A 27,204-nucleotide genomic window follows, 5' to 3' on the forward strand; every position below is an offset into this window, starting at 1 on the left:
GTTAACAACCCAAACACTGAGGAGGGATAGGAAAAACAACTCTGCAGAAATCAGTTTGGATAGTGGAGTTATCAGCAGAACCTCGCCTCCTCTGTGCTGCAGGAAGAGAGAGATGTTTGTTACAGAGTCCTGAAAGTCAAATATCTCAAATAATCCCTAGAACAAATGAACATGCCCACAGTGCTGGGGCTAGTGGTGGGAGCAAGGTTTCCTAGAATCAGTCTGTCCTTGTACTTGGCACACACAGTGCTTCAGTAAGGAAGCAGGTAACTTCCTCTCCTAAATGTTTTGGGGTGGTTTTTTTTTTTTAAGTTTTAGGCAACAAATGCTTCCAGTGCAAGTGAAGATACTATGATCATTACATTATTTTGATTTGCCCTCAGGTGCTGAGGGATTTTAGTACCATCCAGACTCCATTTCTGTCCTAACATGGACGTTGTTCAGCCAGCCTCCACAGAAATCATAACTGCTAAGAAATCCTCTGAGAAAATACCCAGTGTCCTTCTGGACAGCCTTGTGGAGGAACCTGAAAAAAGACCTGTCCCTAATCATCTGCTGGAATCAAGTAAGTTTCTGCTCTCTGGTGATTCTCTAACTTTGGAGCAATCCTAGGAGGCACTTTACTTTTTCTTTTTTACAACTCACAGGCTAATCTCCCATCCTGTTGCTTCAGCTTCCTGTGATCCCAAATCATAGGAGAGGCAGTCAGGAAAGAAATAATGGTTCTACTGATCCTGGCTGGCCCTGAAGTTTTGGTGTGGGTTGTTGAAGTCATCATGCCAAGAGCTAAACTGGCAACAGGATCATGGCTCTGGTGGGGCAGTAGTAATAGTAGTAATGCTTTACCTTACCATCTTCAAGGAGTAATGCCTGCTTAACAGGAGAAATAATTGCTGTCTTTTTTTTTTTTCTCCATAATACATGGAGTGCAACATAAATAATGTAAGCCAAAGTCATCATGTGTGTTTCACCTGGTCTCCTTTTCTACCAATGTTATGGTCTGTCTCTGCAGAGATCTTTTCAGAGCTTCAGAGGAGCAAGTTTATACAGGCTGAGCCTGCTGTGTTACACTATGGTGGATATGAAGTTGGAAAACATCACCAACAGAAGCTGGTAAGTGTCAGAGCAGGGATCCTCTTGGGTCTTCTGAAAGGACAACAAAAGCTGAGTGAACCGCTTGTGGTCATGAGGCATTTTGCTCTGTGGAGTGCTCTAAAAAGCATCACTTGCAATCAGTGGCCCTGCGGTAACAAAAGAGATGAGTACCATGCTGAGTGCATCACTGGCCTCTATGGTCTCTCTTTTACCTCTCTGCTTCACATGACTTGCACACGTTGAATGGAGGATTCATGCTTCAACTCCATATGAGAGAGTTTTCAAAATGTACTTGGACTGCCACTGTGCCTGCAAACATGTTCACTGGTGGGAAAGTTTTGAAAGCATCCCTGGCCTTCTGCCAGGATCAGTTTTATCTAAGGAAAGAAGCTTGCTGCATAGATTTGATTACCTTTCCTTGCGAATAGTTTGGGTAATTTCTTTTCTTCTCCCTGGTTTCTCTTTGTCTGCCTTCTGTATTCATGTGGTAAGTGCTTTGAGGCAGAGGATGGGTGATTATGGTGGACTAAGTTCTCCAGATATAATGAAAGTAAACAAGATGCAGGAGGCTTTAGGGACTGAACTGTCACCATCCAAAGATATTTGGGTTGTGATTCAAAACAAAACCATAGAATATTACATTGTTTCTATTATTTTAGACCTCTGTAAAGGCAAACTCCATGGGTTATTTCATTTTTGGTTCCTTTTATACATAAGCAAAACAGGGCCAGAATTTGATTCAAGACTTTTACTCCTAGGTGAGGAATTGTGACTCGGTTCCAAAGAATAAAAATGCAGGCTGCAAGGCTGACATAGTTGTCTTTTAAATTCAGAGCATGTTGTGAATTATTTCTGCTAAAGTAAAAATGATTGCTTCCTGGTTGAATGCAGCTTCTTTGCTATGGATGGTCTCACGAAAAGTACAGTTGGCTTTCTCAATTGACTTACAGTAAAGTGGTTTGCAATTTTGTTTGTGGTTTGTTTTTTTTTTGTTCAACAGAAGCTGATAAATGTTTCTGGCGATGTAATAAGCCTTCACATAATACCACCCCAGACAAAGTATTTTCAGATCAAATACACCAAAGCAGTAAGTGTCAGAAAGTCTTCACACTGCTCTTTGCCTGCAGCCCTGGTTTTGTGTCATGTAAACAGCTTTTACATGCATTTGATCTTAATGTTGGGTCATTTTCTAGCACCAGCTTGTCCCTGGCTTTTCCTATGCAGTTACTGTTGACTTTTGTCCTGATGAGTGGCGGTATTACTATGACTGCATCCGAATTCACTGTCAGGTGAGGATTTATTCTAAAATATATTTACAGTTGGAATGGAATGAAACAATTGTTAGGACATGGTAATGATAAAAGCGCAGTGAATCTCCTAGAGTCACACGGGTTTGTTTTTTCCCAGGAAGTCATGATTGGAGTACTTCATTTTAAGTACTTGCATTTTTTCTCTCTGTCAACATCCCAGACTTGTGGGTAGCCTGTCTTCCTTATTCTCTTACTGTCTGCCAGGAGATCAGTCTTTGTGCCACACTGATGGCAATATTAGCTGAGGAGTTCTGGGAAAACTGTGGATGGATACTGGGAAAACCAGATGGGTACTGAAAACAGGAAGAATATTGATACCCTGAGGTGCAGCACAGTGATCTTGAAGATGTTTTATGCCCACTTATTGTCCAACCTTTACAGAAACTTGTTCTTTCTTTATTCACTGTAAGAAATAAAGATTTGCCCTCTTTTTTTTTTTTATTGCCAGGGAGAAGATACATTACTCATTCCTGTGCATGCCTACCCTGCTGTGAATGTAGAATTGCCATCATTTATAAATCTGTCTGATGTGTCAGTTGGTAAGAGGTGAGTCAAGGACAGACATTTGTCCACAATTTGTGAGACATACACAAAATCTGAAAAAAAAAAAAATCTCATTTTCCTCTATTTGTACAACTTAATGTCTTAGAAATGTTGAGGAAGTCAGCTACCATCTGGACTGCAAAATAATTCTGTGCATGAACCGTTTCAAACACGCATTCACAAGTAAATGCTGCACAAACTAAACATGTACATAGGTGGAACTGGGGTTTCAGTCAGTCAACTTCATTCATTGTATGGTGAAGCAGCATGGCTGCTGTTCATAATCTGTACACTCCCAAGTGCTACCCTTTCTAGCATTAATAAGTCCTAAGTGAATGGATCTTCCTTTCCAGATGAAGCCTTCTGGAAATGAAGGTATGAGCTGATAATGGTCTAGAGATGATCAGTCATTAGATTTGTTTCTTCTGTTTAAAAATATTTAAAGTGGTCTCCTGATGTAAAACTCTAAGTGGCATAGACTATTCATATTAGTCTATTCCAGTGTCTGAAGGGGGCCTACAAGAAGGCTGGGGAGGGACATTTCAGGATATGAGGTAGTGATAGGAATAGGGGGAATGGAATCAAGCTGGAGGTGGGGAGATTCAGGCTGGACGTGAGGAGGAAGTTCTTCACCATGAGAGTGGTGAAGCCCTGGAATGGGTTGTCCAGGGAGCTGGTTGAAGCCCCATCCCTGGAGGTGTTTAAGACCAGGCTAGATGAGGTTCTGACCAGCCTGATCTAGTGTGGGGTGTCCCTGCCCATGGCAGGGGGATTGGAACTAGATGATCCTTGTGGTCCCTTCCAACCCTGACTGATACTATGATACTATTGCACAGATGTAACACTGACTGTTCTCACTAAATAATTGGTAGTAATTATTAGTAGGAACTGTGAAGGAGAGAAGGAGAATGGAGATCCTGCTGATTAGGGTCTAGTTCTGTAGTGTATTGACTATATTGTAATTATGGTGATTTGTCAAGATTTGAGTGAATTCTAAGAACTAGCAGCTAGATTTTGGGTTAGCCTGTGAGTTGAAAGTAACTCAGGAGTTTTACTGAAGCACAGAAATATGACTAGGCAAGGCACATGCAAGGAAAATAAAGGTTTCTGCAGTAAAAATGAGCTAGGCATTGTAGGATGAAAGTTTGTGTCCTATTTTTGATTTGTTTTTCTAATCTCAATCTGTTAACTCCAGTGAATCTGTTAGAAGTGATGTTACAGCTTTTTCACAGGGTTAAACATACCTCCAGCTTTCTGGGTGCCTCTAGACATGATGTGATTCTGCTTATTTGCTCAATTTTCATAACAAGTGCTGAAATGTGCATAATTTTCCTACTCTCATAATGCAGAGATGAGACAGGGACACATCCAAGTGCCGGGTTCTGCACATTGGCCACAACAACCCCATGCAGTGCTACAGGCTGGGGTCAGAGTGGCTGGAGAGCGGCCAGGCAGAGAGGGACCTGGGGGTGCTGGTTGATGGTAGGATGAACATGAGCCTGCAGTGTGCCCCGGTGGCCAGGAGGGCCAATGGCATCCTGGCCTGCATTAAGAACAGTGTGGCCAGCAGGAGCAGGGAGGTCATTCTGCCCCTGTACACTGCACTGCTTAGGCCACACCTCGAGTACTGTGTCCAGTTCTGGGCCCCTCAGTTTAGGAAGGATGTTGACTTGCTGGAACGAGTCCAGAGAAGGGCAACAAAGTTAGTGAGGGGCTTGGAACACAAGCCCTATGAGGAGAGGCTGAGGGAGCTGGGGCTGCTTAGCCTGGAGAGGAGGAGACTCAGGGGTGACCTTATTGCTCTCTACAACTACCTGAAGAGGGGTTGTAAACAGGCAGAGGTTGGTCTCTTCTCCCAGGCAGCCAGCACGAGAACAAGAGGACACAGTCTCAGGCTGCGCCAGGGGAAGTTCAGGCTGGAGGTCAGGCGGAAGTTTTACACAGAGAGAGTGATTGCCCATTGGAATGGGCTGCCTGGGGAGGTGGTGGAGTTGCCGTCACTGGAGGTGTTCAGGAGGAGACTTGACAGGGTGCTTGGTTGCATGGGTTAGTTGATTAGGTGGTGTTGGATGATAGGTTGGACATGATGATCTTGAAGGTCTCTTCCAACCTGGTCTGGTCTATTCTATTCTATTCTATTCTATTCTATTCTATTCTATTCTATTCTATTCTATTCTATTCTATTCTATTCTATTCTACCATTTTAAACAATGGGAGTACAATTTTAAACAATGGGAAAAATTTTCAGCACAACAGGGGTACTGAGGGATACAGGCATACCTGAGGGAATTTGGAAGAGATCCTGAGGAGAAAAGGGATGGTTTTGAAACTTTTTTTTTTTACCAGTATTTTTCATCATGAGGCTGTTAAAAGCTTTCTTAAAAATGAAAGCTCTCTGACACACTTGATGCTATACCAAGGCAGCCCAGGGGACTATGGGCCTAATCTGTAGCCCATGGAGCTCAATGGAAAAACTGCCTTTTAGTTCCATCAGTTTTGGATAGGATCTATATTCTACCACCTGGTTTTAGGTACAGAATGTCCATCAGGCAACAGGCGGCATAGTTGTCTTGGTTTTAAGGCACTTACTGTGGAAACTGCACTATACCTTAAAACAAATTACCTCCCTGGTCTGCTATTAGATCTTCTTCACGAGCAGGTCATATTAAGGCAGAGAAGGAAGGACTTTGTGGTTATTGTTTATTTCCTCAGGCATATCAAAATGTGCTCTCCAAAGGAACACTGTGTATAACATGCATTCTTTGTTAATCAGCAGGGTAGGATTTCAGTCAGACAGTTTACAAAAGCCAGGAATAAGCCTGGGTAAATTGGTCTTGATTTGCAGGCTGATGGATGATGTTACACCAATGCTTTTGTGTTTCAATTTGATGTGTGAAAATAGATGCATACAAAAGCAAGGCAGCTTGAAAAGTTGTGTGCTAATACCCCTCACACAACCTTCATGAGACATAAAGGGCTTTTATGAAAATCAGGCCATGGCATCATTATTTCTACGGTGGCTCAAGTCTAGTTGTTCTGATGTGCTGGAGTTCTCAACGCTTTTGAATACTGCACAGTCTTTTCTCATCATCTTCCACAAAGAGGGCTAGGGGAGAAGGCTGATTTCTCATTCTGTACTTACTGCTGTTCCAGTCTGCTTGCTAGATATGGCAGTTTGTAAGAGGGTTTGTGAGGGTATGCATAAATAACATCTAAAATGTAAATGTTATAATTTTTTTTCTGTAATGAGATTCTGTACGGGTAGGAGGAAGTAAGTTGAGATGTAAAATATCCAGCCTTCAAATCAAGATTTAGCTCTCATTTCCTCACTGAATGAAAGATCTGAAAGATTTTGCTATTTTGGAACAAGGAATGACTATTTTCCCACCAAGTAACTCATCCCTCTGAACACAGATAAATTTATTGTGTGTTGTGTGTAATATTTGGAGACTTGATGGGGTGCTTGGTGCCATGGGTTAGTTGTTTAGGTGGGTTGGATTGGTTGATGGGTTGGATGTGATGATCTTGAAGGTCTCTTGCAACCTGGTTTGGTTTATTCTAAATAAAGGTTTACTCTAAATATGTTTTATTCCAGCCTTTAATTAATGACCATCAATTTCTTTCTTCCTTTCTCTCTTTTCAGCAAGGAGTATGTTATCCCCTTACAGTGCAGCTGTCCAGTAGATTTTGAATTCTACATTGATATTATTCAGCCTCACAGAGCCTTCACTGTCCAGCCAACATTTGGTAGATTGAAATTACTTAAAATTCTAAATGTTATATCTGTGTTTATTAAGTGTAGTTACTTGTGACAGTGTATTCAGGGCTGTACAGAAAAAGCCTTTGCCTCAGGGTGTTTCCAGGTAAGTGCAAGCTGATAAATGTTAGCCATGGCAAATAGCTGGCAGATTTCTTTTGTCAATGCCCAGCTACAGAACTCTGGCAAAATATGGAATGTTTTAAACAATCCATCTGGCCTTTGTCTGCTCTCTTTGCTTGTTTGGCCTTTGGAAAGGAGAGAGGCAGGAAGGCCAGCATTCACCTTTTCATTGCACTGTTCTCCAAGGGCTGTCTCCTGTCCTATTAAAGGAACAGATACCTATCTTTGTGGAATAAGTATGCATCATGTTACTTGACTGGGGGCACAGAGGAAGTAAAAGGTGATCTCTACTCTATCAGACATATACTCATGCCTATCTTTCTCCAGTAGTCTGGAAGAACTTGACAGAATTGTGTCTGTCCTGTTGCTTCAGCAGTGTTACAGTGATGAGCACACCACACTCTGCTGCAGCTGTTTCATGGGGCAGCATGATTCAGTCTAGACCTCTGTGTATGGACTTTGCAAGAGGCAGGGACTTCTGGTTATAGTATGCTCAGCCATTTCCATGCCTAATGCTGGAGAGGGCTCTGTCTTGAGGCACATAAAACTGCTTGTAGGTCAGCTGCTATCATTGTTCAATTTGCCAGGTTCCAGCAGAAGCATATAAGTGCCCAAGTGTTTTTGACAAAACTATGTAAGTGAATGAGACCTGGCTTCATAATTCACTTAGGCAGTCTGGTCAATGCAATGAAAATAAATAAAGATCTAAATAAGTAAACACCTTCATAAATCTGTCACTTAGTGCCATTTGTGAGACTGGCATTTCAACTTTGATTATTTATGCACTTCAGTAAAAGTTGCTGTTGTTCTGTGTATACAATTGCATGAATCGGCCCTGTCTCGTCAGATAGATTGTCACTCTTCAGAGTTAGTAGTTGGCTTCTGTCAGGTGTGTGGTTCACAAAGATGACCTATTCTGCTGCCTTGTTTTCTTTCAGAATATTTCAGAATATACCTTCTAGGATAATACTCTTTCTTATTTTGTGCTTAAAGAAGTTTTGATACATCAAGGGAGAAAAGAAGCTAATGCAGTTGTGTAAAACTGGGGAGGAATTGTAAAATTCATCAAGAAGTCTTTGGGGTTTTGCATGGTCATAGAAAAAGTGGCTGGAACTAATTCAGACTTTCTAAGGTGGCTTAGTTCTTGGAAGAAAGTGGAACAAAAATATCCCTGAAAAAAAAATCAACCCAGTAAAACTTAAGTCAAAAATTTTTTAGCTAGAAACTTTGAGATGCTGAAGGCTGTCTGAAAAGCAGTAGGTTTCAGCTCCTACTCAAGCAAGCCATTGTGATCTGAGATTAGTAATGATGAAATAGTCAAACAAATTGTACACACACCCCCCCAAAAAAATTGCCACAAAATAATGAAATGAACTAGTGCTTGAAACTACAGGATGCCGAAAACCAGCCAGTGGTTACTTTAGAGAGATGAGAAATTAACATTTCTCGTGAGCTGAATAAACTCTGTCTTGCAGAAGTGATGAGGCCTTTATCCTGGGATTTCACTGAATGTTTAGTGATATCATAGGTGGTTAAAGTTTTTGACAAAATAGTGGAAAAGGTAATAAGGAAACAGACCCAAGCAGAGACAGGTTGAGACCAAGCAGAGATGATTTCCCCAACCTGAGTGAGCACAGAAGAATATATTTAAAAAGCTTTGCTCATGAAATCAGAAAGTGCCAGAGACTTCAGAATGGCAGATGCAAATGATTCTGTGAAGAATTTCTCCACACAAGCAGGCAATCATTTTCACAGCAGTACTGTGTGTCTTACTGTCAAATCACTCTGCTCTAGCAAAATACCTCCAATCATCTGGCAATGGAGAGTTCTTGAAAGACTCCTTGAGACCTGAAATATTTTCCAGGCCTACTGCCATTCATTCAAGCATTAATATTGTCTTGGAAAATGTAATCTAGACTCAGTCTCAGCATAGAGGGCTCATGTTAGGTGGATTCTTACTGGTTTTCTCTTCTGATCTCAGGAATCATTCCAGGCAATGGGAAAGTGGAAGTGACTGTGAAATATTGCCCGCTTGAGTACGCAACGGCACGAATGACAATGCAGTTACGGATTGCACAGTTTCACTCAAAACCCTATGTGTGTGTATTCACAGGAACATCAACACCCCATCTGGGTCTAATGTATGTGTGACCATTGAGTATTTTTACCCAGTGCTAAAAAAAATATCAATGCAATAGGATTTTATGCCATTTTGCTGTAATCATTTAAAGCATTTGTATCTATGGAAATTTAAAATGCACTAATTTAACACAAATGCTAATACATGCAACAGCTCTTTTGCATCATTAGCTCAGAAAGACCTTAATCTGTATGAAATGAAACTGTACCAAAATAAAAATGTTAAGAAGTTACATATCCATAAGGAAGTGTTGAGCATCCTCAACTTTGGTGATGCATGCTCAATGTTATTACTAAAGCATTGCAAGATGCAGGAGCTTTGGAGCAGTAAGATCTTTTGGGCTGTACTTTGGTGAACTTCAGGGATTAGAAAGTGTAGTTCCATTTGTAATTTGGGAGCAAAATTTCCAGGGGATGTAAATGTGTGGACTAGACTTACATGCCATTTACCAGAGTATTTATAAGAGCAATGTCTGTCCTTCTGACATCTAGAAAAGAACAATTTGACAAGCAACGAAGCCCGGAGAAAAAAACTGCATCTGCAGGGAAATCCATGGTGTGGAGAAGAGAACAACTCAGCCAATCACAATCTACACCTATTCAGAAAGTAAAGGTGTGCAGAGATAATAATCACAAGTACTTCCCTGGGCTGAAAAAAATCCTTCTTATTTCTTTCTTTCTGTCTTTCTATTAATTTATATCTCTTAGGAAATTCAATACCAGAACTTCAGATTCCCTACAGACTTGTCAAATCCATATGCTGTAGCCACTGTTTTGAATCAGGACCCAGGCAAGCTGAAGATTAAAAGCTTGAAAGAAGGTATGCAATTACACAGCAGAAACTTGTCTTAGCACTATTTGTAGGTTTCTGATGAGAAACTCGCCTTCAGAATTATTGAGGTAATGTGATGGTAGTTTCTGTATGAACTCTCATCCTAGCTTTGCATATTAATGAGTTCAGTTATCATAATGGGGGGATTTCCCAATTGAAAATTCAATCTAGTTTGAAGTGTGATATGGCTTTCTGGTATTCCTGTAGCCTTTTGCCGAGGCAGTGAAGGGGTGAAGACAAGACAGGTGAAGGAAGCAGTATTTCAACTAAGAATAAAACAAAATGTTCAGGAGGAGGGAGCAAATTATCTGAAGTAAGTGTTGTTTAATCACATTAACAGTAGTGGGGCTTACTTGAACTAAGGCCTCTGTGAATGATATATGCAATAACCACTAGTGCATAATACTGCTGTTTCATGTGCTGATGGGTTTGTTTTTCAGTCAAGTTACTCTTAGTTTACTTACCTGAGAGCAGTCCCAGTAGTAATGCATACTAGCAGCCATTGATTATGTTATAGTTGCCTTCAGAAAGAAACCTTCCTGAAAACTTTGTTCACCTGACCTTGTTCTCAGGCATCTCATCCTGTGCCCTTAAGGGCAAATAAAGCTTCTGTGATGGTTATCAATAAAAGAAGACTAAAATCTGTAATGGAGTGCAGAATTGCACGCATACATCAAATGGATTGAAGCAAAACACATGTGTAAGCACACCAAGGCTTCATTTGCAATCCACAGATCTGCTCTTATGCTGAATGTTATGGACCCCTAGACACCTTGGGAAGAGGAGAATAAGTCTGTTAGCTTTTAAATAAAGCAAAGGCTGCATTAAGTAAGGCATTTTTCTTGCCTCCACTGTCAATGCAGGCAAGCTCGTAAAGGCAAAGATCCAGTCTCTGAGGAATTTAAAAGAGAGGTTATTGAAAACCGACAGAGGGAAGAAGAGCAATACAAGGTTAGTCTATGCTGTCTTTTCTGTACATTTAAACCCAAATTTATACTTTCAGATTATGCAATAGTGCACTAGTGAATTGTATCAAGCTGTCTACATCTTCAGTGTATCGATGCAAACCTGTACTACCATTGTGTTTAGTACTAACAAAGGAGAAAGTGAGTAAAAAGAGGATCTGAATCGTGAGCTTGTTGCATCACTAAATTAGATGTATAAACAACTTACTTGTTGGACAGAGGAGCTGTGGAGATCTCTGAATGGTTTCACAGCCACCATGACTTTAAAGCAGAGGTAGATGTTTGCTCATGCTGTCAGTTTGTTCACGTTGAGTGTCATAGGCCTCAAAGAGGATTGATTACCCCTCCATCATTTGATTGAGTGGCCCTTATGTTATACCGCCTGGGAGTGTCCTGGAGACCTTTAACTGGTCTGTCTTCCACTGTACTAACTAAAACCTCAGGAAATTTCGCTCTTCAAAATAACCCCAGGGTCTTTGTTCAAGAAGTTAAGTAATAGGTAAATAGGACTGGTATTGAAGAGGCACAGTGAAAAGCAGCACTGATATACATCCAGCACGCCTGAACACTTTGAGAGAGCCTCAACGTGAAGTGCTATTGGTAACAAACTGTTTCACGTGTGAACAGATTAAAGAGCTGGCACCACTGGAAACCAATACAGAGGTGCTCACAGAACATGGGAAAGCTGCAACAGTGTTGTCTGGGAAGATCTATTCAGATGCTAACTTACGGTGTTGGTTCTGTAACCCCCTCTGTCTGACTGGCTATGCAAAACAAACTGTGCTTCATTAGGGCAGGGCCCTGATGAAAACTCAGACCCCAAAAGATATTCTTTTAATTCCTTTGATTTGCTCAAGGGTTGCAATAATCACTCCCTAGAAAGGAATGAAGTCTGTGTTTTGTGAAGCACCTCCAGAACTGGATGCGAGTTCCACTAATTGTACAGGAGAATGGATGCTTTGTACTAATGTGATTGTTCTCCCTCATGGCAAATTAGATCCAAAGAGGAGATCCTATCATAGAACAGGAGTTTCAGAGGAGTGAAGTAGAAGTTTCTTCCAGACGCATCATCCGGCCCGTTGACCAGGTTTGCCTACATGTTATTATCACCTACTGAGCTACCGAACCACCACAGATGCTTGGCACTGAGTACTTTTCCTCCTAATATTCCCCTTTCTTTATCAATCTTCTTTCCCATTTTACTTTAAGCCCACAGTAGGGCAATCATTGCACTGCATGCAAAACTCATCTGATGATGTTCTAATATGAGAGGCAAGTGGAAATCTGCAGGCCTAACCTGAGATTCACATTGCTTGTTTCTGAAAGGTCTCCCCGAAGTAGCCTAAACATAACATTAAGGCATACCACAACAGTATTTGCAATCTTTCCCTGCAGGTGAGATTAACAGGGACCTTTCTGGTACTTAGATTGTTTTGTCTTTCTCTGTGGTGTGAGATACTTCCTATGATCCATTTCCTATGATTATTGGGAGCTTTGCTTAATAGATACCCTGCTATGGAAGAAACTTTGTTAGCAACACAAAGGATCCTTGCTGCCTTCTTGAGGAATGTAATAGTTGATGTCTTTTCCTATATTCTTAAGCCTGTTATAATGTGCTGCAAACTTTTGGGTGAGGCAAGGCATGAAGTTATGTGGAGCTGGTGCTTTGAAGACCTTCCTAACTGGTTGAGCAGCTGCACTCCTGTTGAAAAGAACTGCACTCTGGGTCCACTGGAGTGTCTTCTAGAGCCACATTGTTCTGTTACATAGGTTTAAAACTGGAGAGGACATTAATGCATCAAGAAAGAGATTTACTTGTGTTCAGAGAACATTCTGACACCTTAAGGCATTAAATAGAGACACTTCCTCTGTCACAAGAACCAGAGATCACTAGGTATGAGGAGGTTATTCTGGGGAGTTAGCACTCAGAGTTTACCCCGCTCTTTCTCCCTTCTGCAGGTGTGTGCTATCAGCCATTACTGAAGACAGGATACTGTTTTTGCTAGGCCCCTGGTTTGAGCCCTTACAGCTATCCCAGGTTCACATCTGTGCAAGATGAAATGTGCATTTAGTAGAGACCTAGTCCATACTCTCCACTACCTGACTGCCTGCATATTGCATTTAAGTCATAGTATGTGATTATAATTCATGTGGATGCAGACCATGCTACATTATCTCTGCAGTCTCTATGCTGAATCTGCACATAGTTGGAAATTACCTCCATTAAGTCCTGCAGTGAAGGCTTCTGGTTAAATGCCAATACTGCAAATGTTTTCATGTGACTTCATTTCAATGTTTAGAAATAACATAAGGAGTGCCTTGGGCTGGAAGAAACTTCTCCCTTAAAATCATAGAATTGTTTGAGTTGGAAAAGACCTCTAAGATCATTAATCCAGCCATTGACCTATCTAACATCATCATGCCCTGAAGTGCCATGTCTGCACATAAAGGGGTTGTTCTTTTTCTTTTCTGTTTCCTTTTTAAACAAATACCTTGCAGTATCCAAGTGTCCATCCCACATTTGACTTGCTTCAGAATGACCCCTGGTACAACAGAAAGAGGATGTTGAGGAAATTCCAACAAGCAGCATACAAGGTAATGTGAACAACCAGGATGCATGTGATAGCTTGACACCTTGGAAAAGCACAAAAGTGTATGCAAAATAGCATGTGAGGAGCCTTCACAACTAGCCAGGGATTTGGTAGTTTGATAAATAATGTCCCTACTTCACCAGAAAATAAGGATATGGAGTAAGTTCTGTATCTAGCTGATGCTTCATCCAATACTTCTCCTGGTGTTCAGTATTGCGATCAATACTAAACAAATGCAGATGGATTTAAAGGTTTTTTAAAGTTAAAAATACTTCTGGACAAAAAAAAAAGAAGATTTCAAAATGTATACAGAATATTGTGTGCAGAGAGACATCAGTAGGGTGCAGTGAGTTCAATGTAGAGCCGCCAAAATGGTCAGGATCTGGAGCACTCACTCTGTGAGGAGAGGAGAGGGAGAGGGAGAGGGAGAGGGAGAGGGAGAGGGAGAGGGAGAGGGAGAGGGAGAGGGAGAGGGAGAGGGAGAGGGAGAGGGAGAGGGAGAGGGAGAGGGAGAGGGAGAGGGAGAGGAGGAGGAGAGGAGGATTAACCACGTTGGAAGAAACCTTTGAGATCATCGAGTCCAACCTATCATCCAACACTATCTAATCAACTAAACCATGGCACCAAGCACCCCATCCAGTCTCTTCCTAAACACCTGCCGTGATGGTGATTCCACCACCTCCCTGGGCAGCCCATTCCAATGGCCAATAACTCTTTCTATGAAGAACTTCTTCCTAACATCCAGCCTAAACCTCCCCTGGTGCAGCTTGAGACTGTGTCCTCTTGTTCTGGTGCTGCATTTTAGTAGCTGCAATTGATCTAAAACTCGGGTTTAGATCTCATCTGGCCAAAAGCCACAGCTCGGGAACTCTGTCTAATGGAGGATGTCAGATCTGCACTTTCCAACACCTCTGAGGAGGTTGCTGATCATATAGCCAGTATCTTTGCAATGGTGTACAGTGGGAGCATGGGAAACAGCAGGCATAAATTCAAGTAAGAGAGGTGTTTACCCTGTATAAGGAAAGACTTTTCCACCACAGTGACAGTCAATCATTGGAACAGGTTGCCCAGATATGTTGTACAGTTTACAGCCTTGGATGTTTTTGAGACCAGACTGGATATAGACGTAAAGAACCTGGTCTGATCTCATTGATGACCTTGCTTGGAGCAGGAGGTTGGATTAGGGCCTTCTAAGATCCTTTCCAACCTGGAAGTTAATCAGTAAAATCACTTATCTCATTGGCTTTAAATATGATCTTGCATCTTCACTTCTCTTTTCCTATGAAATCTGAATGTGGCAAGCAATATGGAAATTTCCTGCTCTCCTAGTATCCAGCTTGGATGTTTTTCTTCAATCTGTTTTTTAAAGGAATAGCCTAAAACTACCACACAATATTAGGATCAATATGGGGATCCTAAAGTGAAATGCTCTTATCTACATTACAAATAAGAAGGTGGCTAAATGGCTTCTTCCAGTATTAAAACCTAGAACTCTTCCATGTTGCCCTCAGCTACATGGCTCTGGGCAAATGCACAGTGCAGGTTACTACCTGTTCTCATTCACAGAACCACAAGTATTCACATGGCCCTAATGAACTAACTATTTCCCCTCTGTTAAATCTGTATATGCAAACAGACACAGCTGGTATATTAGGATCTAGCCAACAAAGCCTAACTCAGCTGTAAGACTTAAGTGAAGGTTTGAACTGGTTTTGTTAGATAATGTTGCTGTGGAGATCCTTTCTACTTCTCTCCTTCTTCTTTTTCTCCCTTCTGAACAGAAAACTATAGTAAAAATTCTGAAACAGAGATGTCTTAAGTGAGCTTTCTGGAACAAATACAGTTGGAATGTCTTTACATTTCTAAGGCTGTGAATTTTAGAGTGTTCAACTTAGTATTAAACTTTTCAATCATTCTGTCAGGTTGTGTCTCAGATTCGGCTGAATCATTTACTGCTTCTGTTCCGTGGGCTAACCAGAAAAGCCAGAGGTTTGGAGGCAGGCTGTGCATCTGGTAAGGAGTAGGAGAACAAGTTGGTGTTGGCCATGAATTATGACAAACCAGATTGTACTGCAGTGTGTCAGGTGTATAAACATAAAGACAGAGTCCTTACAAAGGAGTCTTCCAGTGAAAAAGCATGACAAGACAGATTAAGTTGGAAGAGACTTTTAAAGGTTGTCTAGTCCAAGTCCTTTGCAGTGAGCAGGAACATCTGTAACTAGCTAAGGTTGCTCAGAGCCCCATGCACCCTGACTTTGAATGTTTTCAGGGATGGGGCATCTACCACCTCTCTGGGCAGCCTATGCCCATGTTTTACCATGCTCATTGCAAAACCTAAAATGGAGCCCAAGATGTTAGAGACAAAGGGGACCCAGGGGAGGGTTCTCTTCAGCTGCTATTTGGAGTGGTGAAAGTGCATGGCAGTGTCACAGGCTGGGCCAGCCCTGGCAGGGCTTGGCTGGGCTGACCACCTCTGCCCAGCAACACAACAGGGTCAGGCAGAAGCAGGGCCCTGGTAGTTGTAGACAGCAATAAGGTCACCCCTGAGCCTTCTCTTCTCCAGGCTAAGCTACCCCAGCTCCCTCAGCCTCTCCTCATGGGGCTTGTGCTCCAAACCCCTCACTAGGTACATCCTGTCTTAGAAAGATGTTAATACATTTTGTGGCTTGTTTCTATTTTTCAAAGTCTATATTAAAATATATTCCAACATCTTAATATTTGCTTTCCATTCATGACAGAAGGCAAGAGTTTGAGCAGACCAGAGAAGAGTGAAGAACATCAGCGCTTTACTTCCAGCATATCTGAAGATCGTATCTTGCCATTTGAATTCCCTTTTCACACTTCCCAGGAATTCCACCATGAGTTGGTAGGTATAGTAACCAAAATGGTGGCCAGCACTCAAGGTAGAATTTTGTTGAAGACATTTGCCCCAGGCTTGCTACTGCCTTTATTAAAATTTCACAATGTGACTGGTGTCCTAGGGTTCCAAGAAATTAATTCAGGACTTCAGGCTGACTAATGGGGCTGCTGAAACAAACAAAAAGGGGGGGAAAACTTGCATGCCTTTAGTTGCATTCTAAAATTCCAAGTAACACATTAATGATCAGTTAATATCAGTGATTATGCAGAAGAAATAAAAAGTAACTGAAATACCAAATTCCAAGAAGGGACAGGAGAAATAGCAAAAGAAATCTTTACATAAGATTTCCATCTGGTTTTTAGTAGTTGTGATGATAGATTGCTGCCAATGCAAAACAAAACATCTGCCATATTACTGGGTTTTAAATATGTGTCCTTTCAGGCACCTGATGCTCTTGGCCCAGTTCCTATTGGACCTGTAGATGTGAAAGTTGGACATATTCTTCCTTTTTATGACTTAAAGGTGAGTCAGTACAGCTCCCTCAGTTGTATCACGTTTCTCTCTTTCCCCAGTCGTGTTAGATGTGGTTTCTGTCTGATTCAGTGGCCTCAGGGTTCAGCCCAATAGAAATGTTGCCTTGCTATGGCTGTATGACTGGTTTTCATAAGTAACAAGCTTTTAGAATCATAGAATTGGTTTGAATCATAGAGTCAGTTTGAATCATAGAGTTGTTTTGGTTGGAAAAGATCTCTAAGATCAACTCCACCATGCCCACTAAACCATGTTCCAAAGTGCCATGTCCACACGTTGCTTGAGCACCTTCAGGGACGCTGACTCAACCACCTCCCTGGGCAACCTATTCAATGTCTCACTACTCTTGCAGGAGATTTTTTTCTCCTAATATCCAATCTAAACCTCCCCTGGCACAGTTTCAGGCTGTTTCCTCTCATCCTATCACCTGATACTAAGGAGAAGAGTCAGCAATAGTCCCCTCTCTCCAGACAGAGAGATGAATTGCCTCAGCTGAAATTGCTAACAACAAAACCTCTCTGCATGCCACACAGTTTTTCCTTTTATCTTAGAGTTTTATAAAAGTGACAATACAAAAGTGTCCTTCCTTTCAGAAAGTAACAGAAGCCTTAGAAAGTAATGGAAGTATTTTGTTTATTTGGCATCCAGTTTTGCATGCTTAGTTCCCTCATTCCTGCATAAGAAGTGCAAACATCTTCTTGCAATATATAATGTTTTTTTCAACCTTAAAAGTACAGTAATATTTTTTTCCTCCTAACTTCCAAACCCTTTTCATTCCAATTTTTGAATGGAAAAAGATCAAATTCTGAACCCCATCAAAGTAAAAATATTTCTTCAGATTTAAGTCAATGCATATTTTGGCTCAGTGTCTGCTTCCCCTTTTTTCAGGTAGTGCAACAAGTCTAGAAGCTTTCCTGGAGCTTTTTTTGCCTTTATTACACATTATACATTTTACCTAACACAGCTTTTTTCCACCCCATTAATTTCAGTATATTAACTGTTAAATCCATGATCCTTCATAGAAAAGCAGGACTGGAAATATTCCTTTATACACTTGGTCAGCTTGTCCTGGTGCAAGTTTAGGTGCTATACCTGTACACTGCACTGGTTAAGCCACACCTCGAGTACTGTGTCCAGTTCTGGGCCCCTCAGTTTAGGAAGGATGTTGACTTGCTGGAATGTGTCCAGAGAAGGGCAACAAAGTTGGTGAGGGGCTTGGAACACAAGCCCTATGAGGAGAGACTGAGGGAGCTGGGGCTGCTTAGCCTGGAGAAGAGGAGACTCAGGGGTGACCTTATTGCTCTCTACAACTACCTGAAGGGGGGTTGTAAACAGGCAGAGGTTGGTCTCTTCTCCCAGGCAGCCAGTACCAGAACAAGAAGACACAGTCTCAGGCTGCGCCAGGGGAAGTTCAGGCTGGAGGTCAGGAGGAAGTTTTACACAGAGAGAGTGATTGCCCCTTGGAATGGACTGCCCGGGGAGGTAGTGGAATCGCCGTCACTGGAGGTGTTCAGGAGGAGACTTAACAGGGTGCTTGGTTACATGGTTTAGTTGATTAGGTGGTGTTGGATGATAGGTTGGACATGATGATCTTGAAGGTCTCTTCCAACCTGGTTTATTCTATTCTATTCTACCATGTTGTAGAATAATGATCCAGGAATCTTTTACCCAAGACATGTCCATGGTAAAACTGGAATGTTCCATTCACTTTATGAATTAATCAAAGGTGATTCTTGCCATCTATTGCAGCACATATTTTTTTCCTTTGCACTTAGGTTCCTCAGCATTTCAGAATTATGAATTACCAGCCAGTTTGTACACACCATGCAGCCACAAGTTACAAACCTCTCAAACTTAACCGACCGCTGAGGCAGGGAGCCCAGGTAACGTTATCTCACATGCAAACTTTGCTGAAGCCACTCCCAACCCTACATTTCTACAATTGTTTGATGAACTTTGTCTCAGCATTTCATACCAAAAGGTTTACTACACCGTGAAAACCTTTGATGTCTGTGTTTTTCAAGGATGAGTTGATTCAAGTAGCTGCTGCAGAAGAAGCAGCAGAAAGGGGTAGCAGCCTCTTAAAGCTGGTTCCTCCCCAAGCTTTAGTCCACCCTGCAGAGGGCAGCCCACTTCGCATTTTTGTAAGTATAAGCTGACTTCCACACAGAACCTAAGAAAGAAGGAATGGTCTTTGTTTCATAGTATCATAATATCACAGTATCAGTCAGGGTTGGAAGGAACCACAAGGATTGTCTAGTTCCAACCCCCCTGCCATGGGCAGGGACACCCCACATTAGATCAGGCTGGCCAGAGAGATCAGGCTGGCCAGAGAGATCGGTTTCCTCAGGAGCCTGATGTGCAATTGGTAGGCAATTCTCTTACTCAGATTGGTGTATATAAAACTAACCAGAGTGAGAGTAATCCTTCAAGGTGCAAGCCCTGGTAGATAGGAGTCACAGAGCTTACCCCACTGAGACGGGCACCATTTCACTTCAAGGTGGAATTTAGTCAGTTTAGGAAAGGAATGGTAAGGCAAAGTTGCCAGTGATGGCAGAGAACTTGACAAATGCTCAGTGATCCCAGGATTCCCTGGACCACCATGGGCCCTTCCTTTCTTCTCTATTTGTTTCCCTATCTGCACATTAGAAGAGCCAAGATCTTGGCATCTCAGTCCTTCTATAACCTCATATTCTTGCCTGGGTAGGTAGAACAGGTGCCAGTTTTGTCTCCTGTTCAGCTAAGTAAAGTCAAACTCTTTGTTCACATTGCATCCCTCTGCCTTCAAGTTTCAAGTACTTCTCTTAGCATCCCAAAACCACATTTCCAAATAATTAGGCACAGAGATTCAAAAAATTACAACCACATGCATGGGAGGATTTTATCTTATTTAACTGTACTGTAGATAGTGCTACTTGGCACCAGCTACAGAAGGTATATCCCACACAGCGCAGCACAGCCTGGAGGTCCCTGAGGTGTCTCTGAGCAGGCAGAGACAGCAGCATAGCTCAGTGAAGTGCCATGTATGGGTACAGGCAGCATCTTCAAGCCAGCATGGCAGCGTGCCTGACTTGGGTGGCTCTGTCTTTCAGCATTACTTAGATGCAGTGGCCCAGAGCCCAGTATGCTAGTCTGGTGATCTTGACATAACATATATGGTATAGACTTGTCCTCACAGTGTGTGGCCAGGGCTCCAGTGGATATGCTGGTGAGGTCCTCTGTCCTGTCAGTGTAAGAGCCAGGCACAGTCTGATCCCACACTACCCAGCATTACACTTTATTCAGAAACAGGTGCTTGTGAAATAGATGGCAAAATGCTCACGAGCTTCCATCACAGCGTGGCCAGTTCCCATTCTTGGATTCTGAACTGCTAGGAGCATCAGCAGTGGATTTGGGAGTAATCAGGCAATGTTTTTTTCTTCCAAACTTGGAAACAATGCCTAAATTTCTGTATTTTAGACAGCAGAGAGCATGGGTAAGCCAGGTATGTTATGGGTTTATGACAAGTGGAGTGGACAGCAAACAGAGCAGTCACAGTGAGACAAAGGTGTGAATCTAAGGAGACTACATTCACTGTAGGAGCTGAATTTTCATGAATTTAGTTATTCATGATGCTCAGGATGTTTTGGTTTTTTTTTTTTTTAATAATCTGTTATTTTTAGAACCCCACTCCAGGACTAGTTGCAGTTTTACCTCCTTTGGCCTACTCTGAAACAGATATTGAATACCATCTCTGCCCTCATCCAAAATACACCTTTACCAAGGAATGTCCCAAAGGATCCAGTATTCCAGTCACACAAAAGAAATTTCTGCATCATGAGGTATGGCCTTTGGGATTTATTATGTAAGTACCTGGTCTGTTCTTCCTGAGAACTTGGTCCAAGGAATCAAAAAGGAAGGTGAAGACTCATCCTAGAGAGAACAAAATTTCAAACAGAAATTGTGCATGCGCCTAAGTAATCAGTACCATGGGTCAGAGTATCTTGTTCTTGTTAGACTCTATTCATGTCTCTTATTTATCCTTGAGTATTTCTCTGCCCTTTCCTTCTTTTCACTGTCTGTTGGGTTTTTCATAACCTTGCAGTGGAGGAAGCATCTTTTAAATATGGAAAACTTCTGCTCCTCTGATTCATCTCTCAGCCAAGAAGTTAGATGATCTGTCCTGCAATCCTCTCTCCCCACTTCATTATGTGTTAGAGGTCTGACTGCTGTAGCACATGTCATTTCAGGAAGTGATTTCTGGAGTAATGGAATGGAGACGATTCTTGCCCGTGGTGTATTCTGCTTTTTCTGACACTCCCACATTGCCAAGTACAACACTGAGGTAAGAAAGAATTTTGGTATATAGTGCTTCTACCCAGCACTGGTTTCTTGCTGTCTGCAATGGCATTGCCCACTAGCTAGTTCCAAAGATAAAAGTGAGCCTATAGGTGGAATTAATTCCAGTCTGAACTTTCAGTAACATCTCACCTGAATGCTTTTTGATTCAGTGCCAGAAGACCCTGTCCTGCAGAAGTATGAATGGCACAACCTGTAACACACAGGCACCTGCAGCCAGTGGTAGCAAACATCTCTCAGGCTCACATTCCCTCATATCACAGCAGTTTCTGTGTTCTCACTTTCATTGCAACTACAACTACTGTGAAGCTTCAAAATACAAGCACTGAGTGCAGTTACTCTCTGTCCTTCTTAAACTAATTCCATTTCCATCACAGGGATCCTTACAGTTCAGATATGCTTCCAAGAGATGTACCACCTGTGCTGTATGACTTGCCTGAAAGAGACAGGGAGAATGTAATTGACCAGTAAGTTTCTCCTTTATTTTGTATTCAGTGTGATTATGTCTTATCCACTTAAATGGATGTGTCTAAACTTATCCTGAGGGGTCCTCAAAGGCAAAAGCACAAAGTTCCTCTTGCATAAAACATAATTTGTTGATGTTGTTGTGTAACAAAGCCTTGTTGTTCTTCCTTTTACTAATTTTCAGTGAGGCAGATGAAGATGAATTCAAAATGATTCTCACTCCAGAGATGGTGAGAGCTGAATTTCCTCAAATTGGGCAGACAAAAGAAGAAAGGTAGGCATAATTTGAAGTTGTGGCAGAGGAATGGGAAAGAATCTGAAGACAAAAATCCCCTTCCTTCCAGAACAGGATACTTAGAAAGTCATACTGAGATATTTTAGGGGCTACATCACAAGTGGGATGCAGGTCCTGGTACTGTGAACAAAGTTGCACTGCAAATGCAATCTCAAATTGGATTTCAGAATGTTACACTCTGGCCTGCATGACCCTGAATTCGGTTTTATCAGTATGATCTAACATATGAGGCAGCTTTCTTGCCTATACAGAGATATTCAATGTTCTTGAACCAGTGGCATTTCCTTTTCAGTGACCCTTCTGGTTAGGTATTAATGCTGGCAGAGGAATGAACCCATAGAATTTTCCCCTGATGTGCTTTTTTCTTGGGCTTTTCCTAGTAGTAGGTCACATTTGCTCTGCTGCCCATGCTTCCCACTTGACCAACACACATTTTAGGCACACAGCACAGTATGTGAAGTAGCTTGCATTAATAAACTCTGAATTACCTGCTCCCTAAAATGTAAAGTGGCCACTGTAAGGGACAAATTCCACCTTTTGCTTCCAGTGTTATCCACCCCATGTCCTGAATTTGTAGCTCCGTAGAGAAACCTTGAGGGGAAACTTGAAGGAAAGTTAAAGATCAGATGGGTCTTGGGTAAGGTTGATGGTGACCACCATGGCTTTGGAGCAGCATTTCAGGACTGCCCAGCAGTTCTGTGGGGCTGGAAGCAGAAGTGGATGCCCTTCATGAAACTGGGGTATGTGTGATGCTGCAGGAAGGATGCAAACAAGCATATGGCTAGGGTGTTTAGACTTCAGGAAGTGCATATGGCCTCTGAAGCTTTCAGAGTCATTAAGAAATGAGGCTATCCTTTTTTCTTTCATTTTAGAGGGAAATGATAGACATTCAAATCCTTTGCAACTGCCAGCCATTAAACTTTGAGGTGGTGCTGCATATTATGAGCCCTCTGACAAAACACCAATTGCTGCACTGACTGAAAGTAATTTGAGTTGAAAACACCAGTTTGTCTGACTCCGTGATGCTTTTTGCATTGCATGACACTTTTCTCATCATATTCAAAGTTTAAATGTGAAGCAATGGTGTATGGAAGAATATTTTGAAGGTGCTGAGGCACCGTCCTGCTGCTTAAATCCTGTTGGCCAGAATAATGTGTGCACTGCTGCACCCAACCATTATTGCATGGCTGCTGTGGTACCCACATGGTGCTTGGGTGGCCTTCAAGCACTGGTGTAACCATCCTGTAGAACGATAGCTTCTGGAAAGGGTCTGTCTGCACCATCCAGGTGTAGCTCTGGGGCTTTGCTCCACTGGAATCACACCACAGCAAAGTGGCAGTGTGATTTGGAATGGCCAGTGGCCTACAAGAAAGCTGGGGAGGGACTTTTTACAAGGGCTTGTGGTGGTAGGACAAAGGGAAATTGCCATGGTGGTCTCAGGCTGGTGGTTGGACTTGATGATCTTAGAGGTCTTTTCCAACCAAAACAATGTTATGATGATTTGGGTTAGCTTATGTAACTAAAGAGTGTCCTTTTTCTCCACAGTGACACAGTGCTGGATGGTGCTTTTCCTGGGTAAATAGTTTTATAACCATAAGGTTCTTTTGAAGGTTTGGACATTTTCTTCAAAAATGAAAATATTTTTCTATATTGGTATTTACTTATAGAATCATAGAATTGTTAGGGTTGGAAGGGACCTCAAGGATCATCTACTTCCACCCGCCCTGCCATGGGCAGGGACACCTCACACTAGATCAGGTTGCTCAGAGCCACATCCAGCCTGGCCTTAAAAACCTCCAGGGATGAAGCTTTTACTGCCTTCCTGGACAACCTGTCCCAGTGTCTCACCACCTTCATGGGGAAGAACTTCTTCCTAACATCCAATCTGAATCTACCCATTTCTATTGTTGTTCCATTCCCCCTAGTCCCATCATTACCTAAAAAGTCCCTCCCCAGCTTTCTTGTAGGCTTCAGATACTGGAAGGCCACAATTAGGTCACCTCGGAGCCTTCTCCAGACTGAACAGCCCCAACTCCCTCAGTCTGTCCTCACAGGAGAGGTGCTCCAGCCCTCTGATCATCCTGGTGGCCTGGGCCACGTTCCAGCACTTGTTGAAAGCTTGGCTTTGTCAAAAAGGAAACTAAAATGTATTAGCCAATAATGAAGTCCCAATCCTTTCTTTTGTCACTGGAAGGTTGTTTGTTGTTATGGATGGGGGAGTGTTTCACTAGATGGCAGAGCACACATTGCTGTTCTACAGCAGTTTTCAGCATTTTATCCTTAAGGCAAATCTGCTTTTCCTGTGGTTGCTCTTGTTGTGGCCATTCCATCATATGCCCCTTCGTAGATAAAATCTAAACTTCATTCTAGTGTTTACCTAGATGGTTAGCTTTCCTAACTGGCCAAGCCAAGAGTCAATGTTCTTTTCATAGTTTCACTCATTTTCCAGGTGTGCATAAGTAATGGAACACCTTCAGTGGTCATTATAATAAGAAAAGAGAAATTTTGTGTCTTCTTCGTTTTTGTCAGCATCCCTAAGTAGATCTCCTGGCTATTATAAACACAAATGACTTCTTAAACTTCTTGCAGAGACCTGCACAACGGTCCAGATGGACACCTTCAATGCCAGAAGGAGCTCAGAGAGAATGTTCAAAAACACATGGAGAATATGAAGCTGAAGGCACTTAATAAAACCCTTATTCTGGGATTAGAGTAGCTTTACAAAATCCCTGGTCTGGCACTGATGTTCCTGTTAATGTGTGAGGCCTCCCATGGCCCAGCTACACCTACTTATGTTTGGTGAGGTCAGCAACTTCGTATGCAAGGAGAAGAGAACCACCAGTAATGCCAGCTCTGTGTAGGACTCTCACTCTGACCGTTGCCCCAAACACAGTGATTGCTCCAACAAGAATCCTCAACTGTGTACCTGCTCATGTTGTCCTGGTGTGAAGGAACATAAAACCATAGCACTACCATGTAAATAGTTTGGCAATTCATCTACAGCCCACTGTTTGCAAATAAAATGTCACAAGTTCTCATGACCCCATTTTTTCTGATTTTGATATTTTTTTTAGTTGTGACCTGCCCTGGGATTTTTGCAGGTAAGTCACTAAGTCTCAGATTTGACTGTAAATCATACACTGGAGATTTTGTAGTGAAAGGGAAGGTTTGAACACAGTCACTGTCCCCTGAGACAAAGTCCAAGCAGTATTCATTAGCTGCTCAGGGGTTTAATTCAGTGCACAGCTCTCTTGGCTCGAAGCAGGTGTGGGTTGGGGCAACAAACTCAAGAGCCTTGTGAGACACCTGTAATTCTCCAGGTGTATTCCCTAGGAATATTTCTCAAGCATATCACCTTTCAGCTGAGATCTCTCTTACTTTCTCGTAGACAAGCTGGGCATCAGGCAGAATTGGGTTTATCCACAGCGAGTTGGTGGCTCAGTTTGAAGAGTGGTTACGTTTTTTTGTGCTAAAAAGCATGTACCTTCTGTACATGGCATGGAAACTACAGCAACATATACTGCATTCCTAGAAGCCATACTTCTTTCCAGACATACCTAAAATGCTCAGAAAGAGTTTAGTCCAGAGAGAGGAGATCAATGTGGACAAACTGTTAAAAAGCCCAGGGAGATAAAAAGTGGGAAAGCAGGGTGCAAATAAAGCTGTAGAAGTGCCTGTGTTGTACTAGCTGCATGCTATCTCCGCTGGCTTCAAAGAAGTAAAAAGCTGTTAAGTTTCTGCTAACCGTCTAATTGGCAAGGGATTGTTCAGAATGCAGGTCTGGGTATCTGCAGAGTTTCTCTGACTACAAACAACTCTTTAAATAAGTGCACATTGCTTTTGTTTCTTTCTTCTGAAAGTCCGGAGGAGGGCAGTTGATCTTCTAAGAGGCGCAGTAAGACTTGAGCGTGTTTCTTAACATAACCATGACCAAAACACTCTCACACTTTATGGTGAAACTATTCACAGTTCATAATTCACAGTTTAGGTTAAAGCATTAAGCATAATTCTTAGGAACTGTTATCCATCAGCCAGTTCTGGGCCCCTCAGTTTAGGAAGGATGTTGACTTGCTGGAAGGAGTCCAGAGAAGGGCAACAAAGTTGGTGGGGGGTTTGGAACACAAGCCCTATGAGGAGAGGCTGAGGGAGCTGGGCTTGCTTATCCTGGAGAAGAGGAGACTCAGGGGTGACCTTATTGCTCTCTACAACTACTTTAAGGGAAGTTGTAGATAGGCAGAGGTTGGTCTCTTCTCCCAGGCAGCCAGTACCAGAACAAGAAGACACAGTCTCAAGCTGCACCAGGGGAGGTTTCGGCTGGAGGTAGGAGGAAGTTTTACACAGAGAGAGTGATTGCCCATTGGAATGGGCTGCCCAGGGAGGTGGTGGAGTCACCATCATTGGAGGTGTTCAGGAGGAGACTTGATGGGGTGCTTGGTGCCATGGGTTAGTTGTTTAGGTGGTGTTGGATGATAGGTTGGACACGATGACCTTGAAGGTCTCTTCCAACCTGGTCTATTCTATTCTATTCTATTCTATTCTATTCTATTCTATTCTATTCTATTCTATTCTATTCTATTCTATTCTATTCTATTCTATTCTAAAGTCCAGTGATGATTAAACAAAGTTGAATTTGTTTGGGTTTTTTTTTTTACAGCAGTATCCTCTTTCCTCACTTCTGCAGAGTGTCCTGGTTGTCCCAATGGAAATCAGTCATGCTTCTCCATTCTCCAATCTTCAAAGAAATAAGCCTCCTTTGTATTTAAGTGATCCTCCTTTCTGTTTTAAGGCTTTTACTGGCTGGTTTGCAGAGAAGCTAAGAGAAAGCTGTTACCTTGCCCTAAATTGTTCCTAAGATACAAAGGAATTATTTTAACAACTATTAACACACAGACCATTATGCGTTCACCAAGTCCCCTCCAGGACAGCTCATAATATGAGGGTGAATCTTAAGGTAAGCAGCTCTCGAAGGCAATCCAGCTGTGTCTAATACCATGAAATTTGGCTAAATAATTAGAAGTCTTAGATTTTCTTTATGTGAGTCCACTTAAGTATTCTCCTGGTTGACTACAAAACACTTTCAGAAATGGGATATAAACTCTTAGAGCGATAACCTGCAGTTGGTGGTTATTCACAGTTCCACGCCTGTTCAGTGTTTTCATGAGAAGGAATGAGATACTACAGAAAATAAATCACAAGAAAAAGGCATGAGGTAATGGAAATTGTGCTTTTGGTACAACATTGCCCAGTGCACTGGAATATTTCAGACAGTTGTTTTATCTGGATTATTGTTTATAATATACGGAGGAGAGCATAAATTTTGGAGTAACATTTTATGTATTAAAGACATATATCGTTGTCTC

General features: G+C 42.1%; 1 protein-coding gene across 1 annotated transcript; it reads left to right on the top strand.

The window, feature by feature from the left end:
• Positions 1-413: 413 nt before the first annotated feature.
• On the top strand, positions 414-27,139 carry CFAP221 (cilia and flagella associated protein 221). Its single transcript, XM_068171272.1, has 25 exons — positions 414-565; positions 1,013-1,113; positions 2,096-2,182; positions 2,289-2,384; positions 2,854-2,951; positions 6,592-6,695; positions 8,810-8,969; positions 9,460-9,580; positions 9,676-9,787; positions 10,007-10,112; positions 10,663-10,750; positions 11,762-11,851; positions 13,264-13,359; positions 15,278-15,368; positions 16,094-16,221; positions 16,657-16,737; positions 18,522-18,629; positions 18,771-18,890; positions 20,409-20,567; positions 20,976-21,070; positions 21,462-21,551; positions 21,734-21,823; positions 23,390-23,419; positions 24,434-24,945; positions 26,499-27,139. The coding sequence occupies exons 1-24, from the start codon at positions 430-432 to the stop codon at positions 24,558-24,560; spliced, it is 2,514 nt and encodes an 837-aa protein (XP_068027373.1). The 5' UTR covers positions 414-429; the 3' UTR covers positions 24,561-24,945; positions 26,499-27,139.
• The last annotated feature ends 65 nt before the right edge of the window (positions 27,140-27,204 follow it).

The sequence above is a fragment of the Melanerpes formicivorus genome, unplaced genomic scaffold (assembly GCF_026170545.1).
Source record: "Melanerpes formicivorus ecotype bairdi unplaced genomic scaffold, bMelFor1.0.p_v2 SCAF_2604, whole genome shotgun sequence".
Lineage (NCBI taxonomy): Eukaryota > Metazoa > Chordata > Aves > Piciformes > Picidae > Melanerpes > Melanerpes formicivorus.